Source organism: Nesoenas mayeri (genome assembly GCF_963082525.1).
Source record: "Nesoenas mayeri genome assembly, chromosome: 2".
NCBI classification, from domain to species: domain Eukaryota; kingdom Metazoa; phylum Chordata; class Aves; order Columbiformes; family Columbidae; genus Nesoenas; species Nesoenas mayeri.
The window spans coordinates 108,845,708-108,868,331 of record NC_137543.1 but is presented as its reverse complement, the minus strand read 5'-3'; the positions used below and the strand labels follow the sequence as shown (position 1 = coordinate 108,868,331).

Genomic DNA, 22,624 nt, shown 5'->3' with positions numbered 1-22,624 from the left:
GCCAGTTGAAAATTGTCTAGTTTCTGTCTTTTGAAGTTTCAGGTCTTGGCTCTAAAAACATATATACGCAGTCCCAGCATGTGAAAATATAAATATTTGCTGATAGTACTTGATGCAGGAAAATTTTTTTCCAGTAGCAATTACTGCTGCTGCTGGTTGCCGACATTGATTCAAGGTTTGTGTAGGAATGTTTGGACTTATAGCAAGATTTATTTTAGGCATTTGTATTAGTCATGCCCCCTGTAGTCTCTTCACTTGAGTGATTGCTGTACACACTCTCACATACACTTACTTTGGCACCATATTTAAAGGCATTGTTAGATTGCGGGGGGAAATTATTCATTCTGGGAGTGTATTGTGGAGGAACTTGCTGACCTTCCTGCCACCTTCTCCTTAATTGCTTCATTAAATGACTGTTCCAAAACATTTTGCTTAGGCAGTTGGAGGTATTCCCCCCACCCTCGGTCTAGAACATCTCTGTGATACCAACTGAATCTGACTTTGGGAGCCCTGTCACTTGCAGGAGAAACCAGTGCATCCGCCTGCCCCCAGGATGCCCGTGATGGGAGGTGGGAGCATAGACCATGGTCCAGCATGGGGTAGTTGCCTCCAGACATGGGAAACAGGACCCCAAAACAGTTCAGAAAGAGCTCTCATAAACATTCCTATTATCAGCTGAAGCTTTTTCAGTGAAGAGGAACTTAGCTCTCATTTAAGATTTCATTGTTATGCAGGAAGGGATGCCTGGCCATAAAATTAAGTCCTTTCCTGAGTTAGGATCTTAAAATAAATCCAAAGTGGAAAAAAGAAATAATGACATTTTTGCTTTACAGGGACCATCCGAATCACTGTAGAAAAGCTGTGCCTTGTTTAGAGTTCATTATCTTTTCATGCATTGCTGGATACTGCCTTGAGGATAAAGCAATACTACTTAACATGGCAGAAAGTTTTCTATGGCTTCCTAGTTTGGAATGAAACCAGATTTGGACAAATTCTGTGACATTTCTTATTCTTTTTGTCTCAGTCTTCTAGCAATGAGGGTGTTGTAGTATTTAATAAGCAGTGATTTTTTTTTTTTATTTTGCAAATACTAGATAATGTTCACGCAAAGCACATTTTGAATGTACAAAGATAAGTCTGTCTTTCAAGAAAGACTGGTACTATAAAGATCAGGGCCATTGAAACGTGGACAAAAATGCACTGTGATATATGTGTTAAATCAGAACATGGCAACACGTGATGTGTTCACTTGTGGCATGTCTATAATTAGCTTCTAAACTAAAGAGTGAAATTCATCAAATCAGTTATTGAATTTTTCCAACACTCTCTCCCCTCAAAACTCTTGACCTGTCAATATAATGTGGCAGTCTTAATAATATTTTGAGTCAACTGAAAGTGTTGCTACTTTGTAAACTGCCCATAGTTCCTGTTTTCTTATCTGAATATGTGAAATTCCAATTTTGAAAAAGACGGCTGATTTGCCTTTTTATAAAAGTGCATTTCAGATAGAGAAAAAAGTCTTATGAAGTTAATTGTGTATATACATTAGCTCTTATCAGATTTGTGAAGGAAGTAGGAGGCTCAATGGATACCACAGTAATCAGCAGTTTTGCTGAGGTATAAAAATATACAGTAGACTTTTTGTAAGCTTCCCAGGCAGAGAATTCCCTGGTGAAGGAACTACTGAGTAAGAAAATAAGAGAGTCTACACAGTTTTATTTTAATTTATTTTTATTTTTTATTTCTTTTTGAAAGAGTATAAGAATAGCCTCCTTTCATTGTTTTCGCATTGATGAAGCTGTTCCTGCTAGCAAACAATGAGGAAGGAAATTCAGCAAAGAGCCAATTGATTAATTCTTTTAATATACATGCCTCTTTTAAATGCTGATTCATAAACCAGCCTTTTTCTTTTGCGAATAACATACAAGAGTTGTGTTTTAAACGTAAATTTATGAACTAAGAAAGGAAGAGTTAAAATCAATGATATCTGTGTGTAAACTCTATCTCCTATTTGATGGAAGAGAGGATTACCTCCTGTTAATGTATCAGAATGGAAGTATGCGTCTTTTGTTGGATTTCTCTCCAGACTTGGAAATGAAATGAAAGTACATCATTTCACTCTTGTGCAAATTACCTGATAGTATCAAAACTACCAATAAACAATTCCTTGGGGGAATAAGAACTCTGAGGATGTCCTGGAAACATAGGACATCTTCTGCCTAACTTAAAATACCCAACCACCAGCTCGCTTGCCAGGAGGGTTTTTTAAATGAGGACGACTCATTTAATTTTGAAGTGTCTACAATAGATCAGCAAAATCATTCGCTCTGAGGTCCTACCTTCTCTTCACCGCCTCTAGAGCTTAGGGCTGATCTTGGATACATTTCTGATACATTCAAATACCTGCTTTAGTGAAAATCAAACCAACCCACAAGGAAAGTCTAACAATTAGGTAAAGAAAAACTATGGGTTTATTGGTGTTTTATGCACCATAGGGAAGGCTCTAGAAGGGGATGTGTTTGAGACAGGTAGAACTTAGCTGAAGGAGCACTGAACTCCAAGTGTTCTCAGGGGCTTTTTAAATAGAGACATACCTTGAGATTTATTTGCCGCCTCGTGTGTTGATTAAGCACTTCACAGTCAGCATAGGGAGACGGAATGTACCTGTCAGTGCCTCTGTCTCAGGTTGCAGCTGTTAAAAGCTGATATATCAAGGAGCACATGAATGTTAGATGTAAACTAGTTTCTGTGTAAGGTGTGTTCATTCATGTTTAGGCCTGAACTTTCTGTGGACTTTGCAGATAAATCATATACATGATTGGTCTTTCTTTTCCCTGTGTGCCTTTTGTCTAGGAAAGAAGCCACTGTCTTGTAAGTTAAGAACCTTAAATCAGAAGGTCTTTGCTTTTCTTACTAAACTGGGTGGTAGGCAGCACTAGTTCTTGAGAATATTTCTGGGGATTGCTGCGAAGTACCTGCAAGTGGTTGCAGGGCCAAGACTGGGCAAATGTAGCAGGATTGTGCTGATTAAACCTGGTTAACAGGTTATTTAATTAAGCTGCAGGGTTAAGTGCATCAGAAAAATATCTATGGGCATTGTAATAAGGTTAGCACACATTTATGCCAAATGTGCATCTGGTGTTCTCCTTTTGACTGGAGGAGCAAGAGCCAGAATACTCCTCTATCCTGGTTTAATGCTTTAGCAGCTCCACTTTGCTGTTTAAATATTGTTTCTTGTGGCCATGTAAGTTTACCTGTTGGATCTGTGGAGTACTGTTTTTTCTTAACAGCACTGTGCTGGTTTTAGTCAAAATCTTTCAAAGGGTTGTGTAAAATGGGGTTAATTTTTAAAATTATTTTCTGTTGTCTCAGTGGCTCTTGAATTTATTGCCAGAATCAACAAAACTGCTCTGATTCAAACATGTTTCATTATCTGTGAATATTAAACATTTTTGGCATATGGAGCAAGTACTCAGATAACATATTTACATAACTTATTTGTCTACTGTTGAAAGTCTGACCCTGTCTGGAATTTCTTGTCAGCACCCTTTTTTTTTTCAGTGTCACATGTTAGATTAGTCATGCCTATCAATTCATCTTTTCACATCCAGTATCTTTGAGTTGGGACACACATATACATTTTTTTCCCTAATATTAGGATGAATGTGCTATGACTAGCAACAAAGACAAGCAAAAGTGGATCTGTTATTTATTATCCCATTTGCAAACTTGAACCACTGATTAGGTATGTGTACATAAATGACACAGTAAAAAAAGCTAATCAGCGGGGAGAAATATGTAAAAACTATCTGGCAGCAATTTCAAGAAGACTACGGCCAAATTGTCCTTTGGAGCCAGCATACCTCAGGGCTGATGAGAAAGGCATTCATTTTGGAGCTGAACAATGTTAACAATTTTGTGAAATGACTGACCTGTGTTCAGACCTTGAGTTTGTTTCCTGCAGTTTACGTTGCCATTCCAAATATCTTGTGTCTCATGACGTTTTCCCTGAGCTTGTCCCCATGCTTTTTCCATGATTGGACATTAATTTGGTTCCATCACACCCACTCACAGCTGGATTCCACCTTCACACTTGCTTTGTGTCAGCTTAATTCTGCTGGCTTCCAGGCTCTCACTAGTAACCGGTGATGATTTAACTAAGGAGAGGAATGAGGCTTACTGGAAGGAGCCTGCAAACTGTAAGTTTTAATACCTTAATGAACCCTTTTGCATTAGTGGGAGTCCAGTGTTGTCTGTAAGGAATGAGCTGAAGATATACACTTGCTCGCTTGTTTATCTTGTAAAATGCCAGTCATTAAATGTGGGATTAGCCCTCGTCTGCTTATGTGCAGCAAAGCAGCAGAGAGATTGTACTTAATGCTTCTTTGGAAGCAACAGCTAGTTTCCTCTTGGTTTTCAGTCTCATTCTTCCAAGAGACTCTTACCACATGCACATACTTAACCCCATGCCAACTGCTAATTTCCACTTCCCTGTGCTTGCTCCTCAGCTGACCTTCCCAGCCCCCTGTTTGGAAACTGTATTTCATTTCCCTCTCCCAGGTTGACAGGAAATGGAGCTCTGAAGAAATGGAGAGTCTCACCTTTGATACATGTTAAGAGGGCTGAGGTTAAGTTTAGAAGGGGCCACTGGCTTTCAGTCCCATCTGTGAAGCTTGCTACAGGCAGTATATCTGGAACCCTTAAAATGTTTCCTGGCAAATACCAAGAGTTTCTTAAAGACCCCAAAGACTTGCTGGAAGTTGCCATGGGGAATGCATAGTGGTTGTCCCTCTTGTACTCATACGACCCTGGAGTTCCAAGCCCAGCCCAGGTATTCTCATGAATCCTTACTCGTGCAGAGAAAGGTGATGTTCCCTGCATAGGTAATGAATCCAACATGCTATTCCCATACAGCCCTATTAAATATCCTGCAGTTTTTTGGGATGTAATGTGTGTGGAGTGCACGTGATACATTTTACAGGCAACTGTCTCACTTTGAAATTTTTTCCTGCCACTTTTTCTTGAGGGTGGTGTAATCTGATGTGATTAAAAATCATTGTTACTTCATGGTTTTGCCCCTGCTCCATAAGACTTTTCAAGTATTCAGAATCGCCTAAAGTCATCCTATGGGAATTTCTTCCTTGTTGCAGATACAGCATTTTAAAAGCATGAAGTAATGCACATGCTTTTTCCAGCGGTTACGTCTTGTCCCTGAGAAGCTTAGTGGTTTGCGCTGACGACAAAAAATTGGCAGAGTAACCCATTGTATAGGCTGTCCTATTTAAACATTGTCTCTCAAGCACGCTTAAAGGCTCTTTAAGGGGAGAAAAACTTCCAGTAAACTAACAAAGCTAGAGACTAATGTCTCTGAACATGTGGCCATTTATGGGTAGGTTAGGCAGCATATGGATTATTCTGCATTTCTGCATCATGATAGATTAGTAATACTATTTGTCTTTGCAGAGTTTTGGTGACCTTTAGAGGCCTGTTATGCACGGTGCCATTTACAGTCTGTGTAGTACAAGTGTTCCGACTTCTCTCTCTTCATGTTTATGCATGTTACGTGTATGTGCACATAAGTTGAATACAATAAGACAGAGTATGTTAATGAGTGAGTAATGATTTTTCAGTCTCTTAAATTTTGGATGTCCAGTGAAAAATCTCTAAAAGGTGGTGGGTTCTAGGTGTCACATGCCCACCTTCTAGAAGCAGGCCTATTAGATGTCCAAGGGAGACACCCAAAATAACCATTCACTATTGAAAATTGTAGGTGGCTATTCTGGCATCCAGCAATGTTCAAGAACACAGGTGAGAACTGTGCTGGCTTTAATCACTCCGGTATTCCACAGTGGGAATATCAGAGTAATTTTATTGGTTGGTTGGTTGTTTTTTACATTTCTTTAACTCAGGGCTGAGCCGTTTGATTAAAGTGCCTTTGAACTTGAGAAGATGTTAGCTTGCGTTAACTTGCGTTGATGTTAGGTGTTTTGCAGTCTATGGCAAGATGTTCCTGAAGAATGGGAACAACCTTACACAGGGACAGCCTCGTAAAAAGAGACCATTGTCAGTAAAAGCTTGTGTGGAAAAATTTTACTTTTGTTCTTGATGTCGGTTTGCCGCACATGAAAGTTGAATACAGTATTCGAGATAGTCAAAACGTGCTTTGTTCTAATTAGAACAGTGGCAAATCATAATAAATATATGAAGTTATAAGTTCTTTGTGGGAAAGTTTTTCAAAAATGTATGAGCTTCCATCAGAAAATCACCCTCTGACGTATTTTTCAGTTTAGAATTGAAAATCAAAAGTGTCACTTCTGTGCAAAAATACTGTATCTTTTTTTTTTTTTCTTAATTTGAAAGGTTTTCCAAGAGTTGAAGTCTAGGATCAGTAGCTGGTAAAGTTCTATGTTACAAAAATTTGATGCTGTTACTCTTAAAAATCTCATCATGTAAGTGGTATTGTAGACTATATGTGAGAGCATAGACTACTGTATATAGAGAAGAAAAAAAAAAAACTAGAAAAGCATTTAAGACCTTCTAAATTCTTTTTATGCCATTTTTTCTGCAATGTAAAGCTGTTCAATGAAATCTACCAGGTCAGATTTAACATACATATATATATATATATATAAAAAACTTCTAGTTATGGAGGAAGTTTGAATGGTCAAGACTGATTTTAGGTTTTTTGTTCCAGAAGGATTTGCTTATATATATATCTGATACATAAGAAATGATATGAAGTCTAGAAGTCTTGCTTACAGGAGTGAATGCAATATCCACACTCATGGGTGAAAAAATTGAAAACTTGTTGTTGGCAAGTGTGCAGAGTCTGTATTTGGTCCACCTTTGAAGTCACCACCTTTTGCAGAAGCTCTGCTGGCCCGAAGACCGAAGTGTGCCTTAGAGTGCTTCTTTGCTAGCACCTTAGTTCAGTACAGAAGTGAGCTTTTAAAGCCCTCCCCGCGCAGGGAGCTGTGGTTCACATTGTGGAGTACACAAAGTCGATTCCTTTTGGGGCAAAAGAATCACAAAGGAGCACTTGAAGAGTGCACCAAACACTCGGTTCTGGCTACAGCACATTCAGGCCACAGGACCAGACTCAGAGCAAGTTAGAAAGTATGTAATATGGACATCAGGTGCTGAGGATGCTGTGCAGTGAGCCTGCTTCGCCTTTTACTTTTGCCTGCATTATGTGCTAATGTAGTCTTAATCTACATCCGTCTGGGCACGGATTTTAGGTGCACTTCTAGTACAGAAGATTTAACTATTGCCAGTGCACCAGACCGCAAATGGTTTTATGCAGGGCTTAAAATGGGTAAACACCTTCTGGAAAACAAAATGAAACAACCTCCAGCAGAGACAGCTCTGACACAGCTCCTTGGCAGTCCCTCCTTGGGAGTCAGCAGGGCTGCTTCTGCTTGGTACCTCACTCAGGACAGGGTTTTTATTTCCCAAGCCACAGTCTTAATGTGGGATTTAAGAGAGCCTCCCTTCTGTCCCTGTTCCCTCTGCCCCAGTTTGTTGCTGTTTGTTTGTGTTAGGAGTTGGATGTTGATTTTTCTCTGTAGCTTCCGTATAACCCTTGTGCTGAGTACGAAGGCAACACACATCTCTTTCCACATCCTATGCGCTGCTCTGAAAATCTCCTTCTGCTGTTTCAGTGAGATGTTAGATCCCAGGTCCTGGGAAGGTCACTTCAGGGGTAGGTAGTCCTTTCCTGTTTATTGGCTGCTGAGACCATGTGGAAGTTTATGTGACACACTAGAGCTTCTCAGACCCTGGAACTCCAAGACTTTGTCAAAGAGCATGGTTACCTACTTTATTGCAAATACTTGCATAGTTCTTTCGTCTATAAATTGTTAGCATTTGTTCATGCAGAGCCCTTTGCGAGAAATTTTAGTCTCCATGTACCAGATTACAAGGTTGGTCACAAGGACAAAAAGAAGTGGCTGGAGTAGCACCATGTTTGAACAAGGAGAGGTTCATACGTGAGGCCAAATCCTGATTGTATTTCAGAGATGCAATTCAGTCTCAGCATAATGCAGACAGGAGCTTTGCGCTAAGATTTTATTTAGCGGGTTGATGGCCTAGAGCTGATTTTTTCATTGAAAACAAAGTTTACAGAAAAGTTACCATAGTTTTGTCTAACTGGTTCATCAAACCTTGAGGAAAATAAGAGATGGTGTGAAATATAACTGTCTCACAGTCACGCTAACGAAATAAACACACACACACACAAAAACCCAAAACAAAACAAACCCTGTGGCCAGTCCTTTGGAAAGGCTGGTTTTCCTTCTCGCTCAGCATGATGTACCCATTTCAAAGTTTTTTAGTACTTTTTTCCTAGTTCTGTGACTCTGCTATATCTAGGAGTGCTAAAAGATAGTGAGTACTTCTCAGTGGCCTTCCTGCCTACTGGCTGTCAGCATATGCTGATTGATCACAAATACATGGATGAATGCAACCTACTTTCTGCCTGATTGAATTCCCCCAAATTCTGTAGTGTCTGCCTTCTTCTAGGAAGTGGCATCTGCCTTTGGCTACTAAAACAGGCTGAAGGTGACCTGCTGATCTGTTCCAGAGCAGCGCAGGTGACAGGAGGTGCTCAGTCATTACACACGTCCTTCCTATCATGGGCCGAGACACTGGATTTAGTAGCCGCCTCATGTAGGATTGCTGCATACTTGGCAGAAAGGAAAGGGTATTTCCAAATTCAGATGTAGTTCTCTGGAGGTGCCTTTCTCTGTTTCAGCTAAAGTGTTTTAAAAAGTACGAGATGTAGCCAAGCTTCAGTTTAAGAAAAGATAATTATTTGGAGAAGAAAGGACCAGATTTATGCTGCTTCATGCCAGATAATTCCTTTTGGTCTTGTGAGATGTTTCTGCTTTAGTTTGTTCTTACACCGTGTTTGTACAGGATGTAAAGCAGAACTATTTGGAGAGTATGCCAAAAGCTGGGGTAGTGCAGAAGCTCATGCTGTCCTTTCTGTGTCTCTTGCATGAATCTAACGACATCTGTCCAAGTGTCTGGTAATTGAAACTTTCAGGAAGAAAAAGCAAGTACAGAATAGATCTTGACTCTTTGCCATTCAGGATTTAACATAAACCTTCTGGTTGATCTAGATCTAATTCCCATGTGAAAGTTCAAAGAAAATAAAAGTCAATGTGCTTTGTGAATCTCTTACCTAAAATAAATAATTAAAACTCGTTCCAGGTGATCTGGACAAATAGAGAACATAGTCTTAATTTTCAGTTGATCCCAAGGACATTGTAAACTGTGGGTAGCTACCTGTGCCTGTATCTGTTGGGAATGTGGGAACAGATTATGTAAATACAAGTTATGAATATGTACTTCAAAGAGATTATGAAAGGCTTGTGGGTCAGTGAAGCAGGAAAGGTATATTTTTCCCAGAGACATAGACATCACTTGGAGGGGAGCACTGAAGAACTAGGTAGACCTTTGGGTTTTGTTTGTTTTTTTGGGAATACTTTTGCTAACTCAGCTGTAGACTGTTTAATGCAAAATCAGCCTCAGAGCATGCAGTGGTTTCATATCAGTAATAACTTTTTTTTTTTTTCCTGATATTTTGTTGTCATAGTTTGTATTCAATTCCAATAGATTTTCTTCACTGAATATTCATGAGCTGCAAAGAGTGAGAAGGCTTTTCTGGTGCCATGTTACCTTGACAGAAGATCATTTTATCAAAGCTTGCTATGTTTCAGTTGCCTCAAGCATCTGCTTTTCTGGACAAGTGAATAAGTTAATGATACAAAAAGGTTATTTTTTTACTATTTATGCTGAAGGTAGAAGCACAGATTTGGTGTCCAGGTGTCTTTGTGCATTTACACAAAGATTTCATTTATCTTATTAGTTCTGATATAAACTGTGAAACAGACAAGTTGGCCAAAGCACCGAATACTACAGTTATAAAATGGTAATACACATGGTAACACAATCGACTTAAAATACTACGTGGTGTTTTATATTTTTGCTGAGATTTTTCTCTTCTGTCTCTATCTCCAGACATGTAGAATACAGGCACCTCTATGTCAGCTGGGTTAGATATGTTCATATCCCATCTAGTCAAGAGAGATAAATACCTCCAGAGCATGGTTTGTCCGGCTTATTTTAGATACTTTCTTTAGGATTATTTGACTCCTAAAGCACTTATTTCTCTCTTTTGATTATTAAAGGGAGTTCAGATGTCCAACTCAGATGTAGGTGCATTTTTATGGACAAGCTAATCACACTTTCTTGTGTCATTAAGTTTAATTCAGGATAATAATTGTTATTTATAATTGTGCTTGCAGGTTGGTCAGGACAAAGGAAGCTGTTCATTTCACAGAAACCCCAGCCCATGCATTGTTCCCCAAGAGAATGAAAATATTTTCCACACAATATTTGCTTTTTTCACAAAGTCTGGCAGAAAAGTATTGGTAAGAAAGTCCACCTGTGGCAAACTTGAACATACAGTGTATCTTACAAAAGATTTTGCATGGCTCAGCATGAAGAACTCAAGCAGATAGCTCATTATAGAGCGACTGTTTGGTGCATGTGCGCTAATAGTGATGTTCCATGTGGATATTTAGGGATTTTAATTATCTGGTTTTTTAAATGGAATTGGGCAATTTGGGAAGTGCAGTGGGGAGGGAGTTACCTGATATGGTAGCACACACTTGGTGACTAAAGCCCTTGTTCCCATTTTTTCCAAAGGTGCATGGGGCAACCAGGGCTCTGTGCTGTGCTTGGCCACAATTCTCTCTGTCCCGGGCACATACCTGGCTCAGCAGCTCTGTACAGAGGAATTAATTTGACCTGACTTTCTTTCATGCATGTCTCTGTATATAACTGTCTTCGAGTCTTGAAAGTTGCTGCTATTTCAATGCAGGAGTGCTGTATTTTAGTAATTTCCTATGTAACTTAGTCAGCTGGTGTGTTTGCTGTCATACAGTTTGTCACTGAATTTTTTTCCTCCTTTGCCTATCAGTTAAATTGTCCTTATTTCCCGTAGGACTGTGAAAGACCAGGCAGGTCCTGCTTAATTATACGCTGCAACTTAAGTTCACTAGCAAAAGCAGAGTCTTGTGATATAAGTATCTACACGCTGCTGAATACTGAGATACTGAAGAAGGTATGTTCTTCCCTTGTAGTTTGTCTTAAACACCAATTTAAGTATGGTTATGTGCATCGATGGCCCCAAGAGCTGCATTCCTTCTGCTCTTTACTAGTGTGTTATAAAAAAATCATGATGTCGAAGAAAACAGATCTATTTATCAACAGCATGTATGGAGGTGTTAATCCTAGTTCTTACCCATTACCCATGAAGGGTAAAAATAAATTAAGTTCAGAAATTTATACACTGAGAAACAACAAATGAGACCCCTAATTGTATGCATGGTGTTAAGGCTAGAGACTTCTGAAAGTTGAATTGATTTCCAAAAGTTTTCATTCTGAAAAATGGAAAATAGAGTAAGTGGATATAAACTGTGACCAACCATCTATCATTCCTTCCATGTAAACAGAGACGTGGGAGTTTTTTGTAATTTTTTAACTTCAAATGATTATTATTCAAAGAAGATACATCACAACCATATTAATGCTGAGCTTGACATTTGTGACAAGAAACAAATGTTTGCAAGTTAATTCCTGTCTTCTTTGAAGCCACTAAATGAGACAGCAAATCTTTTAAATTTCAAGCGATTTACCGTGTTTTCCCCTGTTTTCCTGTACTTATGAAAATGCTGACTGTGTAATTGTGGCAAGATGCTGTAAGATTATAAGGGTATAAGATGATAATCAAAGGAGAAAGCGATAGCATGAGCCTACTAAAATAAACCTGCCTTTGATAGCTGCTAGATTAAAAGCATTGGACAGAGCCCTTATTAGAAAGCAGTTCCTAAAGCAATTGATAACCCTGAGCTTTTTCAGCTGAAACCAGCCAGTCTGCTAATGTCTGTTCATATTTGAAAAGAGGAAAGGTAGCCAAGGCCAGAAGTTTCAGATATTTGTTACATGCTTGTAGAAATGCTGAAATATATAAGCAAGTAGCTGAGTGCAAATAAAATGTGCTTCTGGGAAATTCACCTGGGAATAGCCAGGATTCATCCCATCTGCTGGGTCCTTTCCAAGTTGACCATTAGCAACGCTCTTTTAAAAGACATACAGTGCTTACACAAGTCTTTGGGGCAGTATCACCAATACATGCAATTTGCTCATTACCTACCCTCCTCAAGGTGAACAGTGTACAAATGACAAACCTATGAGCTGAAATGGCAATTTATTGGAGTGTGCTTGTTAAACTGTATTGTGTAAAATGTGGGAGAAATATATATTAATAAGTGGAGGTGAACATTGAATATTTAAGATATTTGCAGTGCACAGATTCAAATAAGTAGGAAGTTTTCGTCTTGAGATATACTTAAGTTTATCCCAGGTTTCATATATCTTTTTTATGTTCACTTGAAAAACAAATAGAAACTTTTATTGGATGGTTAATATTGAGCCTGCCTGTGTTGACTGGCAGCTTTGTCTTTTTCTTTTGCAGTAAATGTGGGAAACATTAACAGGCCAAATACAAATTATGTATTTAAAGACCAATATACCTAATTTTGTCTTAATCTGAGATAAAATGTTCTCTTCTGTCTTTCTGTTATGAGCATGAGATATATTTTTTCAAAGCAGAGTTATAACCAGGACAGTACTTAACTCTCAACCCAGCCTCCACTGAGCACTGTCTAGATGTGTGTATTAAACTGGCAAATGTTTGCTGAATTTGTTTGGTTTTTTTTGTTGTTGTTGTTGGTGGTGTTTTTCACCCTTGAATCCAACTCTGCCTCTTGTTACTTCTCAGGATAGTTCATCGGTCATCCAGTTCGTCACCAGGGCAAGGGTGCAGGTGGACCCTGACCTCAGAGTTGTGGAGGTGCCCAATGGGAGCCCAGAAGAAAAAACAGTAAGTAAACAACCACGCAGAGAAAGGTTTCATGATTCCAGTGGGCTGGAGTTCATTGAGAGCTCTACACAAACTGGAATTTGTGGCTAGGCTTGCCCATGAGAGTGCCCAGGCTTTGTCTGGCTACACGAGCAGTGCTGTGAACTGTGCTGCTGTGGTTTTGCTCTCGGTGATAACCATGCCGTCATAGTGAATGATGTTACGTGGCACAGGAGGATCTCTGTTGTACTAGCCAAAATTGCAATACCATTGGAATATTCGTGCCGAAATTAGGTTTAGCTTACTGTTCTAGGGTTAACATCTGTTTAAATCTAATTCAGATTTTCCTTGAAAACCTAGCAGAGACTTGAAACCCCAGCAAAGTCTTTTCAGATGTGCCAGTATGAAATACTTAGAAGTGTTAATGATATCTTGGGAGCTGTGAAACTGAGCAAGGGGACGTAAACTTTCAGAGATGAATTTAACAGTTCCATTGTACTGAGCTGGTAGAATTAAAGTATGACCTGATACTGCATTTTGTGTTAATCTGCGTGAGGCTGGATTGAAAATTGAAAGGGAAATTTTAAGCTCAAGGTGAATTCACTGTATAGTTTGGCTATAAGTAAAACTATACAAGGCCATATTTACAGTCTACTGGAGGAGGAGGAGGTGATAGCTTTGGTTTCCTACTACCAAGTCGCCTAATGCTTGAAAATTCAACAGGGGGCCTCACCCAAATTCAGCTTTCTTTTTGTCTGGTGAAATTTTGAAGTTTCGTTAATTTCTCTCTCACGTGAGGATCATAGGTAATCTGGACTACTTTCAGTTTCTCCTCTTGCTATGTAGTTTTGGAGCATGATCTAGATCCCATCTTTGTTTTACTTTTATCCCCAACGGCTGTCATCGCCAGCAGGACATGCAACCATTCTCTCATTGGTTCCATTTCAGTTAGTACTATTGAGGTTTGATTGGGAGAGCATTGAGTTCAGCAAACTTTTGGAAGACATGGATGTCCCAAATTAAAGCACTTGTCTCAGAGACAATGGATTAAAAACCCTACAGGCGAAGTAATAACAATACCTGCATCTACTTACTACCTTCGGTCTGAAAATAGAGACACCACTGCAGCAATTGTCTTCTCCACCATCATGTCTGCAACCCTAGACTTAACTTCCTATTTTATTAGACCTGTCAGAAAAAGAAATTATTTTATTTGACAGGACCGCTTTCTCCCCCTTCTCTTTTACGTTCTTTGTCAGGTTTCTGGACCATTCTAAAGAGTATTAAAAAATAGTCTTGGCAGCTGAAATGAAAAACATAGCTAGCCTCCCCTGGGAATGCACGTTGCAAGTGACCTACAGCCCTGATTGTTGATACATTACTTGATCTCTCTTTAGTTCTGCAACTCACACAGAGCAAATCTTGCAATTTAATGTCAAAATTTCATTAATGACTGAAGTAACACCTGACTGTGATACCCATGCCCCAATTAAAATGGAAGAAGCGGATCTATCTGCCAAATATTTTGATCTGCAAAGGGTTTTAGAATCTCTCAGAATGATAGGCACAATATAAAATGTGTGGGATTACTATTAAATGTTCAAAATTTAGAAATGCTTTTATCTAGGAATGCAAGCTCTGCTGTATTTCAGTGTTATCTAATGCTTGCAGAAAATAAATAAATAAATAAATTGTCCTTTTCCTGTTCCCAGAAAGCCTTTCATCAAGCCTTGAGTTGCAACAAATATAAAGCACACTGTGTGCGCTGGGAAGATATAGTAATCTTCAAACAAGAGCTTGTTCTGAGTTCCTGGGAAGCCCAAGCTGTAAAGGAGCATGCTGCACGCATGACATGTTGTAGTCATGTAACATCAATTTGTAATTTCAAGTCTTTTCTGATGTGGATGCCATTTGCTCTCTACTTTATGCTATTTCCATATGTCTGTTGGCTTCACTGTTGCCGTATGTTTTGCATAGGGTCATGTTCAAGGAAAAATTTAAGACATGTGGTTTGGCTCAAGGTATTCATTTTTTCCCCCTTCTCTTTTCTTGTGGAATGAAGAAAGGAATAGTATTTGTTGCAAGCCACAGCTATTCAGCTGGAAGTAGAGAGACAGGAGAGATAAAATGTCTTTATTCTGTACTACTCCCTTTCTAAAGCCCATCCTGTATTCTTTTCATTGAGCATGGGCTGCTGTACTGAATCCATTTACGTAGCAGCTCCTTCTGAACAGTTGTGCTTGGACTGCTTGCAGTCTGTTTCTGAAAGTGTTCCCTAACAATGAAAAACATTTTCTTAGACACTTTATCGTGGTACATTTTAAAAGGCCTTTTTCCTTTCTGCAGATAAATGTAGACTGTAAACGGTCCTTGAGAACCAGGCGCCCCTGTTCACTGGGCACTTTTACAATGTAGTGTACGATATCGAAGTTCAAACTACCTGTAAAGAAGACAAAAGTAAAAGGAACGCTGATATTTGTGATGCTAGTGTAAGAAGTACCGGTGGTGGCAGGACTACCCGTACAAATATCAGCTTTCTCAGTAACTCTAGTAGATGATTTGTAGGGAAGATGTAAAAGATTATGTAAATATCTCTAAGTTGGGTAGCAGGCTGTCTTTGAAAATAACCTAATTTTAAAGAAGATGTCTTTATGCAACTTTCAGAAAGCAGTTCTCTGGATTTGAATATGGTTTTATGTGATTCGGATTTACACATTTTTTGTCTCCAGTTACAATAGGCTGTTTGAACTCTTAGTCTGGAGAAATCACATGGAGCAGGTGAGCAGAGTTTGGATTTGGCTCTGTCATGACAATTGTGTTAACATGAGTGTATATTGGCTGAAACCCAAGGCGTGGTATTTTCAGGAGGCATACTTTCTTTTCTTGAGCATATGGGTTTCCATGAAGGCTTGGCTCCCTTCTTCTCTGCATGTGAGACAAAACCAACAGTAAGCTCCATGAGACCACCATGGTCAAATACCAGATCCAAGCATTCTCATCCTATGCTTGGTGCTTGTGTGCGGGAGGAGGAATGGTCTTATGGAGCAAAAGGACTTCGCTCTGTGAGTGCTGTTGTGGAGGGAAGAATAGTCTGGATTTCACTGTGACAAAACCAGACAAATGCCTCTCAGCCTCCCTGTCTTGAAAGTGAGGGAATCCAAAGCTGAATATGCGAAAGGGATCCCCAGGCAAAATGCATGCAGCTCCTGCAACAAGGTGCCATGTAAAGTTGAAGGCTACCATATTGCTCTCTGGTGCTGTCAGCTCAGCACAAGTATGCTTCATTAAGCCTGTGAACCTTTCTGACCTCCTGGATAGAGTTTACTATTCTCTCATTTTCAGCCCAGTCACCTGTGTTTACTTCAACACAGGCAAGTTGTTGCCCTATATGGACGCCTTTTTTGCTCAGGATTTAGGTATGTTTATGTTTGCCATGATAAATATATTTCAGGGAAGACAAAAACAAAAAAGAAAAACTTTAAAAAAAAATCCAGTTTATGGTTGTAAAGACCTTGGGAGGCCTATATATGCATATTTATATGCAGAGAGATTTAAATACATATTCACATGTCTAAGCTTTAGCTGTCTGCCCCTGGCACAGAGGACTTGTGACTTTGGCCTGTTCTCCATGTCTGTGTTCAGAGGAGGAGCCTGTGGTGTACTAGACAGTTTTCATGACATCCCAGTCTTTTGTTAATGCACATGGGAATACCTTTTCCACTCAGCAACCCACCACCCCCTCTTGCCTTTTAGAAACACTCAGCAATGCAATTTTTAACGTGCCTGTTCTCTCCAGGTTACCTGTGAGATGGGCACAACATCCTGGCCTGGTTGGAGCCAGATGTGTGCTTCCTCCAGCAGTGTTGCAGCCCCTTTCCTGTGGGTTATTTGCTGCTTTATTGTTTTCACCATATTTCATTTTTCATTTCATTTCATTGTTTTAGCTTTCCATCTCTTTCTGTAACAATCCCTTTTTATAGTTTTTTTTTTTTGTCTTTATGATGAAGCCTGGCAGGTAGAAACATACAGTTTGATAAAGGAACAGAACAATACACAATGGTATTTCCCAGGGAGGGAGACAAGGAGGTAGCAAGGATACCTCAGGTTTGTATTTTTAAAGAACTGCCAAGGCCAAGTATATGTAAATAAATAATTATATTAAAAGGGATGCATATACCTATATGTACAGATATATAGGAGAATAATGTCTTTACTGCAAGTCCCCCCCAGATATAACAGTACTTAAACATACAAGTCAGCCAGCAGTGCAGTATGGTTTGAAACACTAGAAATATTCTGAGTGATAATACAGAAATAAAATAGCATTTTTTGATAAGCCTATGCCTTCCACAGTACTGTGGTTCAAGATGCAACCATATAAAATTCATTAGTGTGCATAAGCAAAAAGAAATTAAAATATTGCAATTACGTATTTCTAACCAGATTTTGCTGAAGTATGTTTCTTGTCTTTGAGTCCCAGTGTAGCAGCATGTGCCTATTCTGCAAAGGGCTTCAGCTCAGTGTGGACTTTAAGTAATTGCAAAATTCCTACTCAGTTAACTTCTTAACTTATTGCCTACACACTTTACTGAAATAGGGTGGTTTTAAAGCACTGGAAAAACAGCAATTTTTTTTTTTTTTTTTTATTTGTTCACTAGGACTATCAAAATATTGCAAGTGTTTGGCACAGGTAGAAGTTGAACTGGTAGATGCCCTTGTTCATGCAGGTCCAGCATTTCAGAAATCAGTGGTAGGGCACAGGTCTCTGTTATTTTACAGAAGGGCGTTACATCATGTAAACCTTATTGATGTGTGAGCTATTTACAGCTAAATGGCAAGCTACACTGCCTCTAAGGCTTCCCTTCTCTAAGATCCTGCAAGTACAGCATGAAATGAAAAGATAAATATGAAACTAAAACTCCTCATACATTGTCAAGACAACTGTGTTTTTCACAGCCTTTCCCTGGCATTTCGTCAGAGTCTGAAAACAAGCCTGTAATCCCCTCCATATTTTATGACTGTTCCGTGTGCTTTCTCTGAACTAGACAGCTGCCGTGCCCCCCCAACCTCTCGGGGATGCTTTCCCAACCTACCCTTATCTTCTGCATCAGTTGCTCTTATCACTTCTGTCTTGTCCATTGATCGGGCCTTGGGAAGTGTGCCGGGCTGGAGTCTGCCTTGTGCTCCCCAGTGTGTTGGCTGCCCTGCTGGGGTGGACAGGAACAGGAATTCAAGGTTCACTCGAGATGGGCTTTCAGAGGCTGTGCCATGGGCACTGGGTAAAGCAGCCAGTGGGAGGTGATGCACTTCTCTTCAGTAACATCACTCTCCAGCCTTCCCCCCAGGATGACTTGCTTCCCTGGCATCTCACCATGTACTGTACTGGCTTCTTGCTGATCCTCCCAATGTGTGATGAACACTGACTGTCTGCTCACTCTGGTTTGATTGGGGTTTGGCTTGGGATTTTTATCGTTCGTTGCTTCTTCACCAAAACTCATTGCAGTGGCTGTGTATTAATGCAGGCTGATTTTGAGGACTTGAGAGGGATAAGGACATTAGCATGCACAACATCCCTTCTCCTCTCCAAACCACAAAACCTGGAATAGGGAGGTTTTGTGCTTGTATGTTGACTCCAGACTGCTAGAAGAAGCTGAATAGATAAGAAGCTGTTGTGGCTCTCTACCCTTGTAGCCTGAGCTGTGACTGCACAAACTACAGCCAAGCTATTCTATCCAGTGTGCTTCAAACCTGAAATGTGGGGCTCTTGCTGTAGAGATGATGTATGATTTGATCTCTGCAGCTGTTCCTGGCTCTGTCTTTTGGCAGCGTGAAGAACATATAGGTCTGTTGTGCTGCAGGTTGTGTTATGTTAACGTTTTCTCTCTGAGTAGTGGAGAGAAGGCACCACCTCATTTTGCATCCAGGGACTGCTTGAAAGGTCTCTTCACTAAAGTTGGCAATATTTAAAAGGTTGAGAGTTTTGTTTCTTTTATAGTCAGAAAGAGAAATAACATTAGTTCCTTATCATCTAAGAAATAGTCTTCTGACTTGTGTCCACAAAATGAATGCTAACCATAGCCTTCGTGAGAAATAGACTGCCACATCAGATCATCTTTCCAAGTTGGCTCAGGAATATGAGGAAGGGACAAGATTTGTGTTTGATCTCTCTGTCTGGTATTTCCCTTACACTTGTCTTGGCTATGAGGGAAACTCTGCTGCTTAGGAAACTTGGTCTGTTCAGCAAGATGCCTTCAAAAGTCTGTCAAAGGCTTTGTGCTAATGTCTGAAATGCCAAAATTATCCTTTTTCTCAAGTGAAGAACTGGTCCATGTTCAAGAGCTATTTTGAGCATTGTGATACTGGTTATGGGAATATGTTTGGATAATGTTATCTATGTATGCCTTTGTTGCTGTCCATTTGTTATTTTTTCACATCTCATTGTCATTAAATGCCTGATAATATCTCATCAATAGAAAAAAACCCAACAACTGTGTGTGTAAATCAGCTTAAATAAGCTGTGTTCAAATTCCTCCAGAAAAACTGTGGTCTAAATCAACATTAGCCTGTGAAACTCAGATTAAGGATCTTGGAGTACTCTCTTATGGGAGCACGGTGACAAAATATAGCCCTGCTGACCTGCTCGCTCTCATCTGTGGCTGTAATTTTTGTGGGCATTTGCTTGAGGCTGCATATGCTTATGGAAACAGAGAAATGTTCGTTAATGGGACCTGGGAAAGCTGACCTGTCCCATTTCCTACTCAAAGCAGGGGTGTTACCAGCACTGGCTCAGAATCCCCATGGCTTTGTCTGAGGCTTGGAAACCTGCAAGGATGGAGAATCCAGAGCGTTTTTGCCCTCTGTTCCAATGCTGCCATCATGTCCTTGTTGCAGCATTTTCCTGAATGCCAACCTTCACCATCCATATGGGTTGTACGGTATCAGGTTTACTTTGCTGTCTCATAAATGACGCTATATGAATGGTGTGAAATACGCTATATGAATGGTGAGTGGAGGTATTTCATGGGTCTTCTATGGGCCTCCTAAAGATGAATATCTTGGGATTGCATAATTGTGTCTGACCATAACTCCCAGATTTTCACCCACTTTAAACTACCATTTTTTTGTTTTGTTTTGTTGAAAAGATTGATTTAACAATTGATGTCTACAAAAGGGTTTTGATAATTTAAAGCAAAGATGATGAAAGTGGTTTGTGAAGAAGGGAGGAAAACTCACTACTTTGCCTTCCAAAACAAACCAAAACAAAGCCAGACAAAGCAAACATATTACCTATAACAAAATCTTTGCTGCCTCTCTGCATTTGCTGGATATTAAATCGCTAAATTTATCACAGAAATAGGCCTCATTGTAGAGAACTAGTTTTGAGTTTTTCACTGAGGAACTGGTTTTGATTGAAATAAGAGGCTGGAAATTCACATAGTGTATACAAGTGGTATAATTTACTCCCATTTTCTTCTTAAGGCAGATGGTTATTGAAATATCTTTGCAGGATGTGTTTCCCTGCCATACATGCTATACAAAAAGAGAGAAGAGAACAGCAGGAAACTGCTCTCTGCGTTCCCAGAAGAGCCCATGACTGCACACGCCCTTCCCTCTTTCGCACAATGTGCTTTGTGAAGCACAGCAGGGATGGTTTGTATTCAATAAGGATATATATGAGTTGTCCCATTTTTTGTCAAAAAGAGTCAACACGCTCAGCACACGATTGTTTCATGTGAAGCATCGGGGTGTTTGGTAGGGCCAGGAACATGATGAGCAAGACAAACCAAGTGAGATGTCATGGCAATCCCTGCCAAACCAAGGGATGGAGTTTTTCATGTAAACCTTTGTGCACCTTTGGTGGCCCAGCACCAGAACAAGCTCAGTGTCTGGAATGGGGTGGGAACATTGACAGGATGAGAGTAATTTCGGAGTGGAAGCTGATATCCTTTGGATCCAATGCATGGCTACTCATATTCCACTTGAAAGCTTTAAATTCTTTGTGAAAAAAATAGATGGAAAGCACGAAATGAAGAATGCATTCCATATTTGTTTGACAGATGCAATATGATCAGTGAGGCCACCATGCAATGTGTTTAATAAGATGAGTACAAGAGAAAATAATACAACTTCCAATCATAAAAATATCTTTTTCTAATTGCTTTGTAGGTGGTCTTCGAGGCTTTGCACAATCTGGAGCCTCGTGGGTATGTTGTCGGATGGATCATTGCCATCAGTTTGCTGGTGGGAATTCTCATCTTCCTGTTGCTGGCTGTGCTCTTGTGGAAGGTAAGGCAACAAATGCAACATAAACATGGAGGCTGGCCCCAGGAAAAAAAACAAGGCTTAAATTTATCCTTGCATTTAACATCCATTTGCTTTAGAAACTAAATAATTGTTCTCTCCATTACAGAAACCATCAGCCAGCAAAAATATTTTCATATGCAGGCTTTGGTGAGGGACAAGGAAAGACTCATGATATGGAGAAGTGGAAAAGTGGAATTTTTTTTTAGGACCTGGTTATTAAAAGTTGAAACCTCTGATACCATTTCAGGACAAAGGAGGATCCCTCTTAGAAACCAGCTTTTATTTCCAAACTCTGACAGCTGGTTCATTCCTATGGTTTTCTGATGACTGAGGTTTGCTGATTTCAAACAGGATTTCCTGAAAATCAGGTCAATGTGGCTTTGATCAGCTAAAAGACTGGGTGCATGCCTAGCAAAAAGCAGCCAGTAGCTACTGTTTTCAAGAAGTAAAATACATGGAGAAGAGGAGTATCCAGCAGTAAATTCTTCAGATCCCTCAAAGAAAGTTCCAGATGAGTAAAATGCGTTACCAGAGCAAGAAGCACTGGGACCCGTTAAAGCCAGCCTTCGCACCATCTCTGATAAGATACAATTTTTGTACCCAGGCACTGTTACATGGTAAAACCGGGCTGATGCAAACACTTAGCAGCAGCCATCTGGTCTGGTAAATACGAAGGGTAAGAAGCTTCAAGTGTTTTCATTCCTCAGTTCCCTGTTACCAATCCATAAATTTAAAAGGCCACGGTCAAGGTCAGGGACTGTCTTTGAAAGAAGTAAATCTCAAATGCACACATGGGAACAAGTCCAACCTTATTTTGCTTCCCGTGGCGGAGGTCCAGCAGCCTGATTCGCGCTGTTTAGCAGCATGTGCGCTGCAGGCTCTGCTCGCTGGCTGTGCCGGGACTGGAGGTCGCAGACCTGATGTGGTGCGAAAGGACATATCACTGCAGGTCGCGAGGCTGTAACATGGGTGTACAAACCCGGGCCAAAATCTGGCCATGCAGTTCTTATGTATGTTGTACAGATGTGTGTATAGCTGTGTTATAGGTTATACATCTACTTCATAGATAATATAAATTTTATATGGGTTGTAGATTTAAAGTATTTTTTTTATAGTTAGCTTTGAAGATTTTTAATCATATACTGGCCAGGTCAAAATTGACTGTGCTTTCTATCTGGAAAACAATGTTTGACCACAGTCTAGAATATCTCTTAACTTCTGTTTTTCTGGCATGTGGGAAATGCTTTCTGTGGCGAAAGAGCAAAAAAGAAATACAAAATAAAGAAAAAAATCTGTGCAATTAAGATGGCAGAATAACCATGAGAACGGAAAAATGTGAGACTGGAAGAGGCCCAGGGTTTATGTCCCAATGACACGTGGTTTTGAAAA

At 39.8% G+C, this 22,624-nt stretch overlaps 1 protein-coding gene across 1 annotated transcript in view; it reads left to right on the top strand.

Moving 5' to 3' along the window:
* Positions 1-22,624, top strand: part of ITGA9 (integrin subunit alpha 9) — a gene marked incomplete at both ends in the record, with an annotated part of 220,912 nt that overhangs the window by 184,409 nt on the left and 13,879 nt on the right. Inside the window, 4 exons of the mRNA XM_080364271.1 lie at positions 10,311-10,436; positions 11,012-11,131; positions 12,851-12,952; positions 21,098-21,217. Of these exons, the coding sequence (XP_080220397.1) occupies positions 10,311-10,436; positions 11,012-11,131; positions 12,851-12,952; positions 21,098-21,217 (468 nt within the window). The remainder of the gene's footprint in view (positions 1-10,310; positions 10,437-11,011; positions 11,132-12,850; positions 12,953-21,097; positions 21,218-22,624) is intronic.